This window comes from Oryx dammah, unplaced genomic scaffold (genome assembly GCF_014754425.2).
Source record: "Oryx dammah isolate SB20612 unplaced genomic scaffold, SCBI_Odam_1.1 HiC_scaffold_18, whole genome shotgun sequence".
Taxonomy (NCBI): domain Eukaryota; kingdom Metazoa; phylum Chordata; class Mammalia; order Artiodactyla; family Bovidae; genus Oryx; species Oryx dammah.
The window spans coordinates 25,551,947-25,574,103 of record NW_024070202.1 but is presented as its reverse complement, the minus strand read 5'-3'; the positions used below and the strand labels follow the sequence as shown (position 1 = coordinate 25,574,103).

The window sequence follows — 22,157 nt, the reverse complement described above, 5'->3', positions numbered from 1 at the left end:
TAAGCAAGACAGCAAAAGAGACACAGATGTGTAGAACAGTCTTTTGAACTCTGTGAGAGAGGGCGAGGGTGGGATGATTTGGGAGAATGACATTGAAACATGTATAATATCATATGTGAAACCAATCGCCAGTCCAGGTTCAATGCATGATACAGGATGCTTGGGGCTGGGGCACTGGGATGACCCAGAGGGATGGTATGGGGAGGGAGTAGGGAGGAGGGGTCCAGAATGGGGAACACATGTATACCCGTGGCAGATTCATGTTGATGTATAGCAAAACCAATACAATATTTTAAAGTAAAAAAAGTTAAAAAAAAAAGAAGAAACTCTACTACTAATGATGACAATGACTCATGCTGACAATGATACATCAACTCTGTTGTTACAGTATATGTTCTCCATGATTTCCCAAGGAAACATTGATATGATCCTTTCCGTTTTCCAAGGGCAACAAAGACTCAGGCAAATAACCTAGTTTACCCAGTTTATTGTCATCTGGACTGTGAAACATTTTTTGTAGCTAGATGTATTAAATGATAACAGTATTCTTTTTTTTTTCAGTTTAAATGATCATTTATTAACTATTTTTCTCAAATAAATGTAAAATGAAGAGAGAATTCAGTATTTACAGAATCCAAACCTTCTAATTAGGTGAAATATAAACAAACCTATTTTCATTTGCTTGTTATAATTTCACAATAAATTTTGCCTGGAGTTAGCTACAATATCCATTTTTTTCAAAACCTCATTTTGAGTAAAAAATAAAATCAGTTGATGACCACTGAGATTGGATAACCATTTATGAAACAAACATTATTCAAGTGTTCAAAATATAATATGAAATAAATTGATTATAATCACAACCACAATTATATATCTTAGGAGGTAAAAAAATTATATGTCTAAAATGTATTTCTAGGTAAAAGTAAATAATCAGGATACAATTCTATTACTGAAGTCTAAATAAAACACATCAAGCAGAACATTTAAGCACTTTCCAGTTAACTGCACTAAAGCATTATTTCAGAAGTATGAAAAGTAAAAAAAAAAAATTTTCAAAAAGAAAAATGCTTCCAAATGACCTTTCATAAAATGGAAAACTGGCTTACCTCTTCCCTATGATTCTTAATTGGCATACAAAGAATACTTTGTGTCCTGTAGCCTGTAATTTGGTCAACTTCTGCATTGAATCGAGGATCCTCATAGGCGTCTTTGATGTTCAAGGGCTCGCCAAGAGCGGCCACGTGTCCCACGATGCCTTTGTTCCACTCTAAGCGGATGCAGTTATTTGAAGCCTCTTCCAGTGTTGAACCTTCTGCAACATCAAAGAGGCGGCTGATAAGAAACTTGTCGTTGGAGCTGTCCTCACAGACGAGGAATAAGGAGTAGCGGTCGGCGGAGATGAGTCCATGGATGTGCAAGAAAATTTTGTGACATAAGGCTGTGACATCCAAGTGACTAGAAATATCTTTCACTAATTCCAAGAGTCTCGAGCACTGGTCCCCTTCATCATTATCAAATCGTGGGGAGGTTAGAGGCATCTGTTCCTTCTCGTCTGAGTCAGAGAGGAAGCTCACAGTTCCCTCAGAATCCTTGATAACGATGGGTCTAAGTGGCCGATCGAATTCGGAGGCAGAGATCTTCCTGGTTGGTGTTCCAGGGACACTGCTCTCTGCACGGGGACTTGGCTGCAAGGGGCAAGAGCAGGATTCCGTGTGTCCTTTGATTCCTTCCTTGCACACAGGGATGGTGTGAACTCTCTCAGCAAACCATGCATTGACCATTTCTTCTGGGACGGTTCCGGCATGGTGCTGCCTTTGGGCTGCTTCTCGGTCTCCAACAGTATTCTTAAGATACAAAATGTATTATCCTTGAATTGAGAAGACCACTAATTATCCACTGTCAGAAAATCAGTATTTCCATTTTGCTAGTGTTTTAAAGCTTTTCTTATTGTTATCTACTTATCCTAATGATCATTAGTGTAGAGTGGTTAAAATCATGAAAGGCTTAGAGATACAATCTTTTGAAGACAAAAAAATACTTATTGTTATTGTAAAACAAACTGGTCTATAGAGAAGATCAAAGTATGACTTTAAGTTTGTCAGAATTGCCTATCATACTTGCTCCATTCTAAAAAGTTTCTTTTTTAAAATCTTAAATTTGCTAGCTATTTATTCTCTTACCACCAAGAGATTCAGGGTCATTACAAAGATAACTATTATTCATGGCACTAATGAACTAAAACATATTAATATTTAACAAAAGAAATATGTTTATTAATAAAGGATTTCCTCAAATGACCAGAGAAAAAGTGATTAACTTCATTGATAAAGTAGGATGTTTTCTTTAAAAAGTAGCTAAGTTCTGAATATTAAGTACAAGTAGAAATATGCTAAGCCTCTTTTCTACATAGGCATCACTGGTGCACTAGTAAAACCTATGCTGCCAGCCTCCAATTGAATACATACTCTGTCTTCCACCTGGGCTCTACCTCAGGCACTGTGACTTACTCTGAAGAAGAAGGACTCACTTTGCTGACTGCCATGTTGAGAAGTCAGAGTGGAATGAAAGGAAATTGTAACATAAGGCAGAAGTTTTCCTACTTACCAGTAAAGATAGTATGAAGGTTATTGGCTAGTGGTTATAGTATAATAGGGGCTATTATTTTAGTATAGTGGTATAATGAGTCGATATCCTTTAATCACAGTAGTAATATTAACTGCACTAATGCTGATTGTTTACTGTGTACCAGCCCCTTCCCTACTCTCAACTAATTCACTTAATCTTCACAATGACCCTGTGAAGCAGACAGTACTGTTATATGTAGGCAATAGGCTTGCCAGATAAAATACAGGATCCACAGTTACATGTGCATTTCAGAGAAACAACAAATGTCCCAATGTGATGTGGGACATATTTATGCTAAAAAACTTATATTCATTTGTTTCTCTGAAATTCACATGTAACTGGTATTCTATATTTATATTGGCTAAACTGACAACCCTAATAGGTTTATGACATGCCCAGGATCATCCAGTTGGAAGAGACAGAACTGGGATTCAAACTCAGCCTGACTCCATAATCTTTGTTTTTATCCATTTCAGAATCCTGCCTCTCCAATAGAGACTGTGAATGCCAACAAGCATGGGCTACTTGCCAGTCTACACAAGGGGAAACCAATGGAAGAGAACTTTTGAATCTATGAAACATAACATGATGCTCTTCTCTTTCTTACATAAAGTACACTTACTTTTGAGAAAGAAACAGCTCAAAGACATCAGCATCCCTCTTGTGGCCACATATCTTTAGCTGCTCTTCAATTGCCTGATAACATATAATTAATCTGTCAAGCCACATTCCACTGAGCAAAAATACTGAGACATTTGCAGTCAATAACAATAATGTCTACAAAAAGATCAAAAGAAAGGTGAATATGGAGGCAACTACTCTAAACTGATAAATTCCAACACTACAATTCAACATTACTTAATCATTTTTGTGGTTGAATTTCATTATCCTTGATCCTGGGCACAGATGTGTAAATAAATTTTAATCCAGAGAAAAAAAATGTTCATGTGTACTTATATACCAAAAACAAGCCTTTTATTCTCCATGAGGAAGAGTAATTTGGTCTTTAAATATCTATAAATATTCCTTTAAGCATGAAGGACTGATATTTGGTAGGTTTTCCATTTTTAAAGAAGACAGTGTCAAGGTTGGAGATGGAGGGAGAAGAGTATAATGTACCCTATAACTTCTCAAATAAATTTCAGACAAATGAATGAATGAGTGTATGAATGTTATTTTTTTTTCCTCTGCAAAGAAATAGTGTCTTCATGTTTCAAGAGTTACTAATATATTTGGACCATGGGAATTTTTGGTGGAGAAGAAGCAATTTTTATTCCCATAGGTTTTTTTATTTGAAAATACATATCCAACAACAGCTATTTAACTGCTTTGCTTTTTCTTCTTAAGGTCCTTTACTAAGTTACAAAATAACATTTATAGGCCATATAGCCTAAGATGATATGGAAAAATTAAAGACCGTCTATAATTTGTCAGTGAAGGAGTAAAGCTAACAAGACACAGCAGAAGTGGAAAGTATAATCATTGCACTTCTGGAATCTGACAAACACTGTAATTATCAGGGTCAAAGCAATCACCAAATTTCAGAAATTTCAACCTGAATTTGTTGTGGGTGGTGAGGTTATAATGTCAGTAAGTGATTTATGGATTTTTGACATTGGTTTTGTTACTCAGTAGGGGACATTAAAAAGTTAGATTTAATGGGATGAACAAGTATCTAGAGGTGAGGAAGACAGATACCCCAGGGATGGAGAACAGCTGCTAATTTATACCCCAAACTTTCTTTGTGACCCTGTTACACAAGTTGGATCTTGGGGCTTGGAGAATTTATTGGTTCAGGTGTAGGCATTTCCATTAGGGTATTTTGTGACCATGATAAATGAGCTGAATTTGGAGTTTGGAAAAACTCATTAGACATCCACATCTGGGTATTTTAATTTAAACATCGAAACCATCAGTTTGTACTATACACAGTCAATCTCAGTTTTGCCAAAGTGTTTCGAATGTTAAGGCTTAGTCAAAGTATAATTAAAATTTTGCAGCTACCTATTAAAATTGCAACCTGGCTTCTAACTTAATCCCACAGTTTCACATCTAACACTCAGAAATACATCAGTACATACACACACAAGCAAAATGTGAATATCATTGCTCATCTCATACATACATTGTCTGTAGTTGTGAAATATGCCCAATTAATTGGAATAGGGGTTATAGTAAGATGGAACATCACAGTAGGACATATGCAGTAGCTTAAAAACAGACAGAGATGGATATCTAGACCTAAAAAATATATCCAAAATATATTTTTAAGTAAAAATGCCATTGGCAGTATACTATTTATATATGTAACAATATTTTTGTTACTAACGACACTGATATGCACACAAAATGCACACACTCCAAACCATTAACAAGTTATAACTTGAGATTATAAGGGACTGTCACTTTTTAGGAAATTCATTTTTCAATAATGTTTGAATATTTTATGATACTGATTTAGTAATCAGAAATTAATATACATTCTGAACATTTTACCCATGGAATGAATATTTCAGGACTTAAATTTTCAAAATAAAAAGATGAAAAAGGGAAATTGAAACTCACAATATGTAAATCACTGATTTAATTAATTATTCATTTACACAGCTCTTTATCATGGCTTACTTCCTTCCAAGCAAAACCTTCATATGAAACTGGTAACAAGAAAGTGTCAAAATGCCAAAGAACTCGAAAATGCGCCAAGAAGTTTCAAGTTTCAGTGAATCTGTGGTGGAACAGTTCCAGTTCCCAATCAACAAACAACTTCACTAGCAGCATATTCCTTTCATCTAAAGAGACACAAGAATTCTTTCCCTGAACTGTTTTTTTAAATTGTGGTAATATATACATAATGTTGAATTTACTATTTTAACTGTACATTTTTGTGGTATTAAGTGCGTTCACATTGCTGTGCAGCCATCACTACCATTCATTTTCAGAAGTTTTTCATCTATCTCAAATGAACTTCTGTATCCACTATACACTACCTCTTCATTTCTTTCCCTCTCTCCCCTGTTCCTGACACTCACCCTTCTACTTTCGGTCTCCATAAATTCGACGACTCTAAGTACCTTATATAAATGGAAGCATGCAGCATTTGTCTTTTTGTGACTGGCTTATTTTACTTAGCATAATGTCTTCAAGAATCATCTAGTTGTAGTGTATGTCAAGATTTCCTTCCTTTTAAGGCTGAATAATATTCCATTGTATGTGTATACCACATTTGGGTTTTCCATTTAGCTATCAGTGGACACTTGGGTTGCTTCCACGTTTTGGCTTTTGTGAATAATGGTGCTATGAATATGGGTGTACAGATATCTGAAACCCTGTTTACACTTCATTTTAGTATATATTAATACTCAGAAGTAGAATTGCTGGATAACATGATAATTGTATGTTTAATTTTTTGAGGAATTGCCGTACTATTTTTTACAATAGCTGCACACAACAGCATACTTTTACATGAATATTTCTACCAAAGTTTGTCCAAACAAATCATTCAGCTATTTATTGAACCACAAACTACTGTGGTTCAGGCCGACCATTTTAGTCTATGGCTAGCTAGTAAATGCAGCTGTGAATCAGGTAAGATGTCTGTTCCCTATAAGTGAACTTTGAATAAGAGAAGGAAGGATACACAATGTTGCAAAAGAAGGTTGCAAATGTTAACTACTATGCGAAAAGAAAAATACCACTCTAGTGAATTCAGAGGAATAAGAAAGTACTGTCAACCTTGGGAACTTTGAGAGGATTTTAGGGCAAGACTGACAGCTGGGCTCAGTCTGAACAATGAGAATTTAGACAAAGATTTTGATGGATGAGTGTTTTAGTCACAGGGAAGTAAGTACACAGAGGAGGAAAAGCAGGGGAAGAATGTACAAGGCAGTAGGGCTGTACAGTCTTTGGTGGCAGGGAAAAGGAATACAGCAAGCAACTGTGAGGGATTCATTTTAAAAGGTGAATTGGGGTCATATACTTGTGCTCACTTTGAAATTTAGGCTCAGAAGTATGTATCTACTGCTCAAAGAAAACTTTAATGGGTCAAGAACTCTAACTTAAAATCACGTATTTTATGTAATCTAAAATTTAATTTTGTATATATATAAATTAAATATATATACAATAAATACATATACTAACAGCATGGTGAAATCAGTATAAGGAAGTCCAATAAAGTTCTGATTTTTCACATGACAACTATATCAATACTTTTAAGTAATATCCAATATCAAGTTATTTTAAAATCATTTTTCCTCCTTCTCTTTTGGTTCCCTTGCTTTGTTGGGCTATAAAAGAATGGACTTAATAACAACTGGGTAATTCATCAGTGGACTCAACTCTAGGAAGTTTGCAGAGAAGTATTATAGGATTTTTAACCAGGAGAAAAGATGTGACAAAGCATACCATATCTCATGGCCTAGGGTGCAGATAGAATTGCAGACAGGAAGCAAGGTTGCCGCTGGAAAATCAAGTCAAGATCTGATAAGCGTGCCCCAGGGACAGAAGCAAGTGAGAATAAGCAGTGAACAGGTATGACATGTGAGATACAGAGAGAATTGATGAGAACTGGCAAGTAACTGGAGGCAGAGAATAAGGGCAAGGGGAAGCCACCGGTGATGATAATGATGTGATGACATGATGATGAGAAAGGTGACTGGGAGGGAAGATGCATGCAGTTGAGAAAGGGTGAAACTGAAGCACTGGTGGAAGAGGTCAAGGCAACCACCAGAAAGTTGCAAGTGGGAGAGCGAATCTCACCATAGTGTCAAGATAGGTATGTCCAGCCTGGTCGTCAGCCAGCACAGAGAAGAGAGTGGGACCCAGGGAAGATCATCCTGAAGCGTCTACATTTGGAAGGAGGAGGAGAGAGCCAAGCTGCATAAGAAGATACATGAGGGGTTGTTATAAAGTTATGAAGAGAAGCAAAGACAATGGGAGCAGGGAGGGCGGGTTTCAAGAAGGTAGAATTTGAATCTGCAAAATTGTGTAGCATGGTAGAGAATATCACACAGAAAAGGTATCCAATTTGCAGAGCAATTTCAGGAATCTGATAAGGGGGAAATGTTAGCTTTCAAGTTAACTGACTGATGAAACAGGAAAATAAAAACAACCCAACACAAAACTTAGATGTAGATCATTTTAGCACAGAGAAGAAAAAAGCAGCTACTTCCACTGCAGATACCTTGGGATCTAGATAAAATAGAATAAAATGTTTGAAAATTGTGGGACTACTACATCCTAGAAGAATGAAGACTTTATTAAGATCTATAGAAGAAAATATCCTCACTTTGATGATTTATCTACTATAATGATACATTCCTATACCTTCATGCAATACACATGTGCCACGAGTTAGTTAGGATTTAGTGTGAAGTTTCCAATTTATTACAGAACGTTCAGCCTTGATTAATTATCATAGCTTCAAGCCTTTCTAGACAAGTGTGAGAACTCGAGAACACCTTGTTAGGTCCTAAATGGCACCACACAATTGTGACTCTTTTTCATTTCCCACTCAAGGATTTTTTAGTCATTATCTAAACTGTAGATATCAACTCTGCTTGTATTTTCCCTCGAAGAACTTTTCTCCCCAGTGTGTCAATCTGCACTTTAGGGAAACAACATTTCAGGGCTCTACATGTATATATGTATATATATATATATATACACATACATACATATATATATATACATACATACATACATACATATATATATATATATATATATATATATCTGTTGGAAGGTCAAGATTTCAAATTTATGGTGTTATTAATCTCTGTGTGCCAGCAGGCATGCTCAGGTGCTTCAGTCCTGTCTGACTCTTCCTCCATTCTATAGACTGTAGCCCACCAGGCTCCTCTGTCCATGAGATTCTCTAGGCAACAATATGCTCGAGTGGGTTGCCATTCCCTTCTCCAGGGGATCTTCCTGACTCAGGGATCGAACCGTGTCTCTCACCTTTCCTGAATTGGCAGGAGGGTTCTTTATTACTAGCGCTACCTGGGAGGTCCTGTTTTTCTCTATACACTGCCATAATTATATACGCACGAGATATTAAATGGGCAAGGGTCAGTGTAAATTAGTGTGGATCGGGGCAGTCCCCAAACCCCAGTCAGGAGATTACAGGCTTCTATCCCCAGTGGAAGGTTTGGCTGGGGACTGGGATGGCGTTATCCCTTCGCCCTGGACCCCGGGGTGGCCTTTAGCGGACTGGAGCATCTGTCAGGATCCCCCGAAACGCTCCATGGTCTGGGGAAGAGGGAGATGCTCACCGTACGGCTGATTTCCAGGGCAGCTTCTCTGGCCCTCACTGGGATTGCTGGGTGTCGGCAGGCACGCGGCAGATGACTGGGGTCCCTGGCCATCAGGACACCCGGGCACTCAGCAGCACCTGTGATCGACCCAGCCTGGCCTGCGGCTGACTGTTCTGGCGGTTACCAAGAGTTACCACCACCCTGTGGACTAAAAGCCAATCCGAAGTAGGGAAGATGTGAAGCCAAATCCGGACTTCTGTGACGTTTGCGCTTGCGGCCCTGCAACAGCCACTGCGTCGTTCCTCAGGTCTCCAGCGTTTCTCCTGCGCGGGGTGCTGCATACCGCGGATGTAGGAGGGATGGCGATCGGGTGGAGACCAGAGGCCACGAGTGTATCAGAGGGCCCCACTGAAGTCACCCAGCAATAATAACTCTATTGAGATCTGAAAATTTAGGTTTTTGAAAAGTAGATGTGTGTGGAAACCACCAGCCACCTGTGGAGGGTAGGAATGAAGCGGTACCTGGTGGAGTCCTCCTGGAGCTTAACGCAAAAAACGGGGGAGGGGGCGTGGGGGCCGAGCGGGAGGGCGGAATCAATACTAGTGAGACTGTCTTTATTTTAAATGTTGACATTTTTGTTCATCATGTATGTTTTGCATTAATTTTTATTTTCTGAAAAGAAATATTGCATTAGGATTTATTTTGTTAAGCTGAGCCACTATCTGGCCAGTCTCATCTAATCTTGAAGACTTTATGATTTTATTTATATGAATTTGGTTCTCCTCTAGCTTGGGAAACTTTGGAGGCTGGAGAGTTTTGTTTTTTTTTTTTTTTTTTTCTTCTGGCCAGGACCTAATACATTGCATTTAATAAAAATAAAAATTGATTCAATTGAATAGGTTGGTTTCTTGGCACCAAATTTGAACTTGAAATCTAGGAATTAAGTGTAATTTTTTGAAATGGATCAAGCTACTTGCATTAAAAAGTGCTGATATTGGACTAGAGCATTAAAAAAAAGATCTCAGTGAAGAAGTCAAAACACATTATTTCTAGAACTTTTTGTAAATATTTGAGTATAAATACTTTTATAAGTACCTGAGCCTGTTGGGGTGGGTGGATAAAAGTTCTTCTAGGTACCATGGGGAAAGTAACCATCTAAGAACCATTGTTTAAATAGTTTTTAACCCAGGAATAAAAATCAGATGAGAGGAATGGTCCACTGAGAAAAGGTATAAAATAATTTACTAGCATCTTGTCTCCCATCTGTTGTTAATATGTATTACAACTTTCCAGATATCATTTATTAATATGCTACATAGAAAAATGGAAATGCATATTCCTTGGTCAGTTTTGTACATTACACAAATGTGAGGTTTACAACCATAGGCTATTTACTATTAGAGAGCATCTTATAGAAGTAAACTACTAACCAGTTAATTTCTACTAAAATCACATTTAAATATTTTATTCTGAAATCTCTTCACTTTACACTAATTCAGAGAAGGAAATAAATTTTAAACAGACAGCTCTGTTCTTAGGAAAGGAACTCAAAGACTCATCTATTAAGAGGTCTTTATATGTTCCCTCTTCAAGAAAATTTTACCATTTAACTGGTTGCAAGGACTAAAATAATGCAAGTTTAAAATGAAATGTGAAAGATGGGGATTAGTGAAGGCACTTCTTGGATAAAAGGTTCTTCCTAGATGTCTTCACACACTGGTGATCTACAGAAGAGGTACCCCTAGCCAAGTGAACAGAGAGAACTTTTACCTCCATTTGATGGGATTATAGCCTGAGGAATCCAGCCTGAAATTTTAAAAATTCATGTAAAATGTACATTCTCCTTTATAATCAATTTTGTTTTAATATAAAAATAAAGTGGTTTCCCCTAACTCCCCTCAAATCTTTGAGTAATATTTACACTGAAGCAAGACACCCTGTGTTTATCCTGTGGCTTTGCCTCCCTGGCATGTTGCCATTGCCTGCAGGGCTATGCATATCCCAGTTTGAAAGCTCTATCATATCATGTATGTGGATTTGGATAAGAAAAAAAAGCCTTGTGTTCCAAGTCAGGGCATGTGGCGTTTAGTCTCAGTTCTGAAATTAACTATCTGTTGGCCACCTTCTAGTCACTTAATGGCTCTGAGCCTCAGTTTCTTCAACAGTAAAATAATAAGTAAAATAAAAAAAATAAAAGTAAAATAAAAGCTGAAGGTTTACTTCAAAAAATCCACTATTTAATTACACTCTCCCAGACAGGTAGAATGTATTGTTCACAGAATAAAAGGTTCTCATTGAGATGTTGACATGTAATTGTTTTTCAAGAGTAATTTGCTAGTAAAAGGTGTGTACGAAAAAAATTATGCATGTAATGGCCATCATGAAAGCTACATAATTTTTTAAAAAATTATCTTCCTAATTTGTCTTGAATAATTACCACCCATTCCTACTGTATTCAATGACCCTAGAATAAGTAATATACCATTTACTATCAAATCACATTCTTATATGTATACCTTTTTATGATATATGATGCCATTCTTTACCACAGAACCCCCTGGGAACTTCAAAGCTGTCTTCTTTGCTCTCTTCTCCCAGGCTAATGCCTATTGCCTCCAGACTTTGAATAAACGTCATTTCTGAATCTATCTCCAAAAGCACCCCTTCACTGACATCCAAGGCCCATGCCCAGAATGCTATCATTTGATGTTCTAAGTGATCCAGCCATTTCCACTTCATCTATATATACCTATTTTCTCTCAGAATTCACATACAACCCTCAAAATTCCTTCCTGTATAGGAATAAGAAGTGATTCAAGTTTGGAAACATACTATATTGTCTGGAAAAGCTAGAAACCTCCAGACTGAATCCCAGCTTAATCAAATGATATAATTTTCAGTTCCAAACCTGAATTTGTTTCAGCGTGACTTCACATCTTCTCCCAAGAACTTATCTAAGTTCTGCCCATCCCCTCCTATAGCTACCTTTTCACTATCCTTTACACCTAGGGCATCACATGTCCATTAGGGTTGTAGAGGGGGCAAGAACTCCAGGTGGGTTCATCCACTTGTCCCACGGTGGAGTGCATGAGAGTGGTGGGGCATGAGTCCAGTAGAAGATCTGAGCAGTGTCCTCTAAACCAAGGAGCCTAGGGCAGAAGTCCCCTTGCCTGAAATTAGAGGTGGTACTGGGTGGAATTCACACAACTCACAAATATTAATTTTCATTATAGCACTTCATTGTGTAATGTCATCAAAATTACTAACCCTTCTCTTGCTTTGCTCAGTTTTGACTTGATGAGTTATTGATAGATGTTTATCTTAAGCTGGCAGAGAAGACTTGTTAATGCTATTAAGAATGCTGCATTTCCATAGAGAACAGATTTAGGGACAAGGCAGCAGGGAGGGAAGGAGATGGTGAGATGAACAGAGAGTAGCATGCAAACATATACATTAGTGAAAGTGAAAGTGAAAGTGATGTCGCTCAGTCGTGTCCGACCATATGTTAAATAGATAGCCAGTGGTAATTTGCTGTATGACTCAGGGAACTCAAACTGAGGCTCTGTGACAACCTGTAGTGGTGGGATGGGGTGGAAGGTAGGAGGGAGGTTCAAGAGGGAAGGGACATATGTATACTTTTGACTGATTCATGTTGATGTATGGCAGAAACCCAGTATTGCAAAGCAATTATCTTTCAATTAACAATAAATAGATGAATATAAAAAGGAATGTTGCATTTTATCACACATATGATGTAGCAATCAGGCATTTCAAGCATAAAGTCTCTCTCTATATAAATGTGTGGCTCTGTATGCATGTATATATGTGTGTGTGTATATACTTATGTGTGTGTGTGTGTGCATGTGCTAAGTCACTTCAGTCGTGTCCGACTGTGTGTGATCCTATGGACTGCAGCCTGCCAGGCTTCTCTGTCTGTGGGATCTTCCAGGAAAGAATACTGGAGTGGGTTGCCATGCCTCCCCCAGGGGATCATCCAGAGCCAGGGACTGAACCTGTGTCTCTCACATTTCCTGCTTTGGCAGGCAGGTTCTCTACCACTAATACTACCTGGGAAACCTAGCATATGTATGCATACACATGTAAACACATGTGTGTGCATGCATGTACATATATACTCACACAAATGTACACCCATGTGCACCCCCCCCACACACACACATACATAGCAGGCAAACTCTACAATGCCCCCAGTGATCCTACTGGTTTTCCCATCCTTGTGTAATTAATCCTCTCCCCTTGTGTGTAGGCTGGACTTTGGACTCACTCTGAATGAACAGAATATGGCAGAAGGGCAGGCTATCACTTCTGAGGGCAGGTTACAAAAAGACTGTGACTTCTGTCTGGGGCACCTTCTCCCTTTTTCTCTGGCCCACTCTGAGGTAAACCAGCGTCCTGTTGTGAGCTGATCTATAGGGAGGCCCGTACAGCAAGGTATTGATGTCTCTGGGCAACAGCCACAGCAGGACCTGAAGCCTGCAATGGTCACATGAGCCAGCTTGGCAGTAGATCCCCCAGACTGGAGCCTTGAGAAGGTCACAGCCAGGCAGCCTCCTGAGAAACTCAGCCAGAGTCACCCAGCGGAGGCACACCCAGATTCCAGACACTCAGAAATGGAGATAATAAATGTTTGCTGTTTCAGCTGCAAAAGTTTTGAGGTAATTTGCCATGCAGCAATAGGTCATTATAAACATGTATGTATATTACTGGGGTTTCCCAGATGGTGCTAGTGGTAAAGAAGCCTCCTGCCAATGCAGGAGATTCAAGAGACACGGTTCAATCCCTGGGTCGGGAAGATCCCCTGGAGGAGGGCATGGCAACCCACTCCAGTATTCTTGCCTGGAGACTCCCATGAACAGAGGAGCCTGGCGGGCTACAGTCCATGGGGTCACACAGAGTTGGACATGCCTGAAGTGACCTAGCATGCACACACACATGTCTATTATTATGTATTATATATAACATGCACATTATATATAAATATCAATATAGTTGTACAGCAGAACTAATATAACACTGTAAAGCAATTATATGCCAATTAAAATATATAAACTTTTTTTTTAAATGACAAAAGACATCAAAAGAAATAAACCAATATCAATATCAATTTAAAATCTCAGAAGACCAGAAAGATACATTTCAATCATCAAATTCAGTCTTTTTCAAAAGAATTCTTGCTTCTGTCACCTTATGTTGTAAACACATGACAAAATTTCCATCCTGACAATTTCAAATTAATATTAAGTCTGGAAAGACAGATATATTCTTGGAATGCTATCTGCATGCAACTACATGTTTAAATGTAAAAATAAATTTAATCATTAAATTTTATCATAGTAGACAATGATTTAGTTGGAGGGTTGTTATTAAACTACAACTTAATCTAAATTGAGTATCGACATAAAAAAATACCATCTGCCAGAATAAATACTATTACCAAGTCAATAAATATTTTCTCATCTTCTTACATGAAAACTTTTTCAAATGTGCTATATATTAAAAAAATATAGTGGGACAATGAAAGCACTATTATTTTCTCAAGTTTGAGGTGTTATGTTGGAGCTGGGTTTCACCTCTGTTAACATACAGGCTTCTTTGTGACTCTTTCTAACTCAAGCATCTGAACCTGCTGGAATTTTCTACTTCACACCCCCATAATTTAAACATTTCAGAATAAGGACTCAGCTTGAAAGTCATTTCCCTTTTTGACCTGGATAATTTCTGCAGAAGATCAGTGTTAGCAGTGGCATCTGGGATTCTTGGAGACAGTTTCTTTTTTGCTCTTGTCTACAAAGTGGCAGAGAGACTCCCAAACTAGCTCCAAGAAGCCTGAGTTACCACAGGCTACACCCGGGCAATCAAGCCATTGAAAGTGCATTCTCACTGCATGAGGTAGCTACATCAGATGATCTGATGTCCTTTATCAATATATTCATTCCTTCAGCCAGTCAGGCACTGAAACGGACAGAGTCCCTACCATAAACTGCACGCTCTGCCAGGGACTAGAGGATGTGAATGAGATTCACTCCAAGAAATGGTTGTTAGGAAGCAATCTCATGGATATCTACAGCTTTAAACACATTAATTGTTGTTGGTTCTACTTTGATATTACCTGGCATTCAAGTAGATCATTAAAACCACTACTATTATTTGCTTAGAGTGTGAAAGTGTTTCAATTACCTTTGTAAATAATTCCAAACTGTGTTATTGACCATATTGACTGTGTACTCTTTGTAGCCTTTATTCAGCTACTAGGTATTTTACTAGCAATGCTTTCATTACCACATTTTCCCACAAAACAAAGACAAAAGATCAATAATTATTTTAATTAGAGATACTATGTATTGGAAAGTAGTTCAGAAAAACCTTTTTCATAAAAAGTACAAAGGCATTGAGAGATTTTGCATTGAAAGTACATCTAGAGTTTCAGAAACTGACCTTTGCTTCATGAATTCATTTTAGATTATAACAAAGGAAAAACTGATTTTCCCAATTAGGGTACACTTTCCATGAAGTTTGGCCAGTTTTTGTAAATTTGGATAGGAAAAGTGGACTAACAGTTAATTTTGGCTTTGCCCAATTCTTCTTCCTTTACTTAGAGATCTGACTAAAGCAGTAAGAAGCAGGAGTCCAGCTGAAGGCCACTAGATTCCTGTGTGCTAAGTTGCTTCAGTAGTGTCTGATTTTTTGCGATCCTATGGATTGTAGCCCACCAGGCTCCTTGTCCATGAGAATTCTCCAGGCAAGAATACTGGAGTGGGTTGCCATGACCTCCTCCAGGGGATCTTGCTGACCCAGGGACTGAACCTGTGTCTCCTGCATTGCAGGCAGATTCTTTACCACTGAACCACTGGGGCACTATATAGGTGATAGATGTTGGGGGCTGTTGCAGGCATGGACAATTAAAAACAGATGAAGGGATAAGGAGAAGCAAATGAGAGAGAACAGAACAAAGAAGTAAAAAAAAAATGGGGGAGATAAAGAGAATGGAAGGGAAGGTGCAGAGAGGAGGTGAGGAGCAGGAGATAAAGAGAAGAAAAAAGGGAAAAGAAACAGAAAAAAGCAAGAGAGAAAGGAAGTGGGGAGCAGAGGGAAGGGCACACAGTGATTAGGAATTACGTTGTCATTTGATCACTATCTTTTGAAAAGAGATGTTCTTCCTTGGGAGCACAGCTTCATTCCCAATCCTGTGGCCCAGTGAGGCTGATAATCATAATCTTTAAACTCCTGGCATTAAGGGTAGGTACATGATCTGAGACAGGTTAAGCGGAATAATTGTAACTAAGGGGGAAAGGAGGATTTCTTTTCTTGTGGTAAATCTCTGCAGTATAAGACTTGGAATTAGTGTCACTTGCTGCCTCAATACCTGAAACCAGGAAGCCCTCAAATGACCTAAGTGCACATCCTCCTCCCTGCTTTGCGCTCACAGAAAAGGTCCGCTGGTCAAGCAGTCCTCCTTATCAAGCAGACCAGGTACAATTGCTACTTACTCCCAAGTAGCATATTTCAGCTCCTTGCCAGCCCGCAGAATTAGTCAATCTAATCACATCCTTGTGTGGGAACCAAGGCACCCCACCTTCTTATTCCTACGAAGCCTGCCTCCCACAGCCTCTGGTTGTTCTCTCCCACGGTCCAAACTAACTTGTGAGGAGCCAGCAAACTGTTTTCTACAGTGGCTGCACCACCTCACTTCTATCAGCAATGTATGGGTTTGAATTTTCTACTCACCAGCACTCATTATGATTTTAATTTGCCTTTCTCTAGTGACTAATGGATTCCCAGGTGGCATAATGGTAAAGAATCCAACTGCCACTGCAAGAGACCTAAGAGACTCAGGTTCAAGGTCAGGAAGATCTCCTGGAGTAGGAAATGGCAATCCACTCCAGCACTCTTGCCTGGGAAATCCCATGGACAGAGGAGCGTGGTGGGCTATAGTCCACGGGGTCACAATGTGTCAGACACGACTGAGTGAGTGAGTGAGCGCAGCACAGCACAGCAATGACTAATGACGCTGAGTATCATTTTCACGTGCCTGTTGGCCGTTTGTATATCTTCTTTGGAAAAATGTGTATTCAAGACTTTTGCCCACTTCTTGATTGGTTTTTCAGCTGTTGTGTTTCTTGCATATTCTGAGTATTATATCCTTGTCAGACATGTGGCTTGCAGTATATTCTTCCACTCAATAGGTTGTCATTATAATCTGATGATTTTTTCCTACTATGTCTACTCCTCTAATTAATGCTAATTAGAATTCATCCTACATGTATTGTTTTTCAGTATCCATTTTTCTGCTGCTGCTAAGTCACTTCAGTCGTGTCCGACTCTGTGCGACCCCATAGACAGCAGCCCACCAGGCTCCCCCGTCCCTGGGATTCTCCAGGCAAGAACACTGGAGTGGGTTGCCATTTCCTTCTCCAACGCATGAAAGTGAAAAGTGAAAGTGAAGTCGCTCTGTTGTGTCTGACTCTTTGCAACCCCATGGACTGCAGCCCACCAGGCTTCTCCGTCCATGAGATTTCCCAGGCAAGAGTACTGGAGTGGGGTGCCATTGCCTTCTCCAATTCATTTTTCTACCCTACTCTTATAATGACAGGTTTGGTTAAAAGCCACTAAGTTAGAATAGGGTCTGTCTGACTTACCTCCCTGGCTTATAGTTTTTGGTCTAAAGGTGGGGATTTAAGCTTATCCAGACCTCACAACTCTAGACACAATTATTGACCCATCACACTAGTTAGGCCAATCAGAATCCTTCTCTAGGATCTTTTCACTATCACTAAACTGTTATTGTATGAGCCTAGAGACCACCATCAGCCATGCTTCTTCCTATATAGAAAGTGGATCTACAGTAGAAGAAAATAAAACTAACAGACAGAGACTTCCCTGGTGGTCCAGTGCAAGGGGCATGGGTTCAGGGAAGTTCCACATGCGGTAATGTCCAACAAATAATTAAATAAAAAGCTTTTATTCACTTAAAAAAAAAAAACAACTAACATACAGAGCAAGAGAAGATCATGTCTAATGGCAGCTAGCTAGCTTTATGCCTGTTTCCATTGTATTTTGGTTATGTGGGTCAATACAGTTTTCTTTCTGTTTAAGCTGGTTTGTATTAGATTTCTCTACTTTAAATCAAGAATATGGCCCAGTTTGTTGATGTGGTAGTATTATCCTGAAAGTGTATCTTATAACGTCAAGGCATTTTCACATATACATACATGGCATTTCTTGGATCTACATCCTGCCCACACTGACTCTGATTTTTACTGCAACACTTGCCCAGAGTTTTCCTCTATTGATCTCCCTTGCCCCATTCCTCCCCACAAATTAAGAACTAATAAGAAAAAATTGAAATAATTCCTCTTTTTTCGCTCTCTAAAAATTTGCATTAAAAATATTGGACAGATGCCAAGAGCTTGAAGTACAGCTGCATTTTGTGAATTAATTAAATATCATAATCCTGTTTGCAGTTTCTATTAGTAACAGGAATGAATGTTATAAAAGGAGCACTTACTAAAAGGAATGTGTTGTATAATTTAATGTATGCTAAATGTAGGTGGTCTAAAAATATTCTACTGCATTCCTACCTTTACTAACAAACTTTTTAAATACTGTCACTAAAGTGTGAATACCATTTGACAAAGGAAGTCAACTAAGCCCTTTATATGACATTATTTTAAATAATCTTTTCTATATTTTCTAAGTCAGATTGTATAGCTAGTTGATTCAGCTACCTATTGTAGTGTTAGTTGGTGGGAAATGTCATGCATCCTGTCTTTGGTATGATTACATACATTCCTTTTCAATTTCCTTTTGTGGAGTTTTGTTATATTTTGTATTATGGCCTTAGTAAGTAGGATGTCTTTGGGGTGAAGAAAATCCCTTATTTCCGATCTCTGTCGTTTACAAATTAATGACTCAAAGTATTACAAGTGCACTCCCATAACTGTTTATCTTGGTGTGGCCCACAGTGAAAATGACTTCTGCTATCAAAATTATTCTGTTCTTTGACATGATCCCTTGGTATTTGGGGGTTCTGTTTTCTCTAAAAGTTCAGGAATTCCCCGTCAGAAGTCCTTTGACAAGAAAATTTACTAAGAATATTATTGGATTGGTAAACTTGACAGTTTCTTTGCTAAAAAAAAGTATAGCTTCCACAGCTTAACTTCTCACCCTATGGCTATTTTGTTCCCTCCTGCCATAGTTTTTCCCTATACAATTATTAATCAAATAAGCTATTTTTTTAACTTCATGTTGTTACTTCGATATGGATCACACCTAAACTGTAGGTAGCCATGGCAACATAACAAGCTCACACTCTGTGTTAATGAAGAACATTTAAGAAGCTTCATTTAACTGATGGAATGACCCTGAGGCAGTTGTCTGGAGTTCCACATGAGAGCGACCCACTGGAAAATCATAAAGTCTGGCTGTGCCTTTTTCCCAGGACAGTTTCTAAGCCCTGGATCTTATATTGTTTATCTATAAATGATCTTGGGTTTTGCTTTCAATCACCCAGTGTCTTGGTCCTTCTGATTTGTCACGCACAGAGCCACTAGCAGACTGGTTGGCAGCGATAGGTGCTAACTATGGAGGAAAGGTATAGTTATCAGGTAGGGTGTCTTTTATTATAGCATCTGGACGCTAGGCTCTACTTGTTCAAACAGTTAAGAAATGCCTTGCCTCCATAGCAAGAAGCCCAAAGGAAGAGCAGTTCTGTGCTCTATACAGTCAGGACCAGGGCTCCAGAACTCTGCTCATTTTAAATGCTATACTCCTCTAAGTCAACTTTCCTTTCAGGTTGCCTCCTTCTGTCACAGGACAGCAGTGGCAGCCCCAGGTTTCACATTTTGATTACTACTATTGAGAGGAATAAGAGGGGCTCCTTTTCATCATCACCTTCTGAGAGTGAAAACCTTTCCAGGAGTCTCTCCTTTCCTGAATGCATCCTTGTGGGTGTCCTGGGCCTGAATGGTGTCACAATGCCCTCCTAAACACTGGCTGGGGGGTGGTATTGTTATCATTTGTGGACAATTAAGGTCCACCTTGAAGCCCAGGTTGCCCTTCCAGATGGACTCTCCCTTCACTCAGCTTGGAGACTGACGGTCCACACGGGTCTGCTGGATGCCCACCTCCCCCTGCTGGAACTCCTACACCACCTCCAGGCTGCCTCTTTCCACAGGGACACGCTCCTTACCTGGCTTGAACTCTGACACTGCACCCACTGGCCATTCCGCGAGGCTTCTCCAGAAATTAGAGAGGCTCTGAATCCTCAGTATGGGCCCACTCCATGCACCAATAAGTTTGTCACCCAGCTCGGGTTCTGACACCCCTGCACTCCATCACCCCACTGAGACTGACTGCTTACCCAGTGACAGTCTGTTCCAACAAGAGTTAAAACCTTGCTCAGATGCAACTTTTATAGCAGTCTATTTAAAGAAGCAAGTTGATATGACAAATAGCTGTGCACAAAGTTAAAAAAAAAAAAGCTATGAGATTTTTTCCACTCAGAGGAAAAAAAGATGGGAGTTGTCAGAACAGAAAGCTGTGACCCTGCATGCGCACTGTTGGTTGCTATAGTCCCTACGGTTAATACAGGTGGTTTTCATAAGTTAACACATATATAACCATTCTTCCATCTTATCAGAAATATCTCGTTACAGAAACAGAAAATAGCTATTTAAAATGACATTTTTAACTGTAAAACCTACGTAGTGATATTTATCAACTGGAAATATAAAAATAAGCACCTGACCCTGTTTTGCATAAATAAATTAAAAATAGAACCCTTTTAATGCGTTGATGTCATGGTACTTCTGATCAGTCCCCTACCACAATTTCATCACTCCTGTGACCAGAAGGCAACTTAGACAGCAACAAGCCTTTTATGTTGCTGTATTACCTGCAAGATTCCCGCAGCAGGCTCAGTTTACAGATGTGAAGACTGAGGCACAGACATTTAAGTAACGGATCCAGAGTCACACAGGTGTAAGAGGGACAGGCAGGACCCACCCCCATGAAGCCTAGCTCCCTTGCCCTTACAGCTCCTAGTGTATGATTGTCTGGGGACAAAGTACATGACTGTGATATTATCTCTAATAGGAGAAATCTAAGAAACAACCGGAGAGGGGAAAGGATTTTTGAATCATCTGTCCTGTGGAAATTAAACAGCTGTAAAAGAATGATGCAATAGCGTCACATTTACCGATGAGGAAAGATGTTTAGTTTATCACACAATGTTTGCTGTAAAAACTGAGTCAGGACCATCTACAGATTACAAAGAGAGTGTTTGTATAAACCTATAAATGCCCCAAGCAGGACTGGAAAGATTCCCAGCAAACTGTCCACAGTGTCAGTCTGGGAGAGCAGACTTGGGAAGTGAATTTCAATTATGAAAGAACAGAATTTGGATTGAGATGAGGAATCTCAGGGGGTGGAGGTAACTCAACACAGCACAGAAAGGGGAGGTCAAACAGGCCACCAGAGAGAGAGGAACACCCAGGAGGTCCATGCTACCCAAGGAATGGGGTGGATTCCACAGGCCAGAAACTGAGGTCTCCCCTGCCTCAACTGCATGCAGGGAGATCGGCTGCCCAGATCAACTCCTGGATGATGTCAGGCATACCTGGGCCAGGCGTGCTCACCGGGGTCCTTCACCATTTTAGGGTTAAAAGGCACCCCTGCCTATCAGCCTATGACAGGTAAATTATGGGTCTCTTACTAGACAGAAAAACTCAAAGCTGAGTAAGAGACACAGAAGTCCACCAGGCTTCTCTATCTATGGGATTCTCTAGGCAAGGATACTGGAGAGGGCTGCCATGCCCTCCTCCAGGGGATCTTCCTGACCCAGGAATTGAATCAGCATCTCTTTTGTCTCCTGCATTAGCAGATTCTTTACCACTAGTGCCATCTGGGAAGCCCTATTGCAGATTAACCATCACTTACTCATGAATGGTCTACTGAAAACATCCTGACCTGCTTTCTGTTTAACTTCCTTCAGGAGAAGTCCAGGAACCTCCATCATGTACTAGGAAGGCGGCTGATGCTGGGGGTGAACATCAGAATGAGACTCAGTTCTTAGCCTGACTTAGTGAGTGGCCAGGCTTAATCTGCCAGTCTGCTGCCTTCAAACCTTGTGTCATTGCATTTGAGAGGCCACATTTTCTTTCTGACCATGAGTAAAGACACCATCCAGAATGAAGAGCCACCTGGGTAAGGCTCAGAGACTTGAACCCCTCCTGCCATGTTGGCTTCGTCTACTTT

The 22,157-nt window shown here is 39.4% G+C and overlaps 2 protein-coding genes across 2 annotated transcripts in view; both read right to left on the bottom strand.

Moving 5' to 3' along the window:
* The window catches only part of LRRC72 (leucine rich repeat containing 72), an 80,616-nt gene extending 58,701 nt beyond the window's left edge, over positions 1–21,915 (bottom strand). Inside the window, exons 1-3 of the mRNA XM_040260952.1 lie at positions 21,840–21,915; positions 20,092–20,135; positions 3,251–3,324 (exon numbers count right to left, since the gene is read on the bottom strand). Coding sequence (XP_040116886.1) covers positions 3,251–3,324; positions 20,092–20,135; positions 21,840–21,915 — 194 coding nt within the window. The remainder of the gene's footprint in view (positions 1–3,250; positions 3,325–20,091; positions 20,136–21,839) is intronic.
* LOC120878039 (cGMP-specific 3',5'-cyclic phosphodiesterase-like) lies at positions 578–18,488 on the bottom strand. Its single transcript, XM_040260603.1, has 3 exons — positions 18,482–18,488; positions 13,421–13,426; positions 578–1,789 (listed from the first exon to the last, which is right to left on the bottom strand). The coding sequence occupies exon 3, from the start codon at positions 1,782–1,784 to the stop codon at positions 1,086–1,088; it is 699 nt and encodes a 232-aa protein (XP_040116537.1). The 5' UTR covers positions 1,785–1,789; positions 13,421–13,426; positions 18,482–18,488; the 3' UTR covers positions 578–1,085.
* Positions 21,916–22,157: the final 242 nt, after the last annotated feature.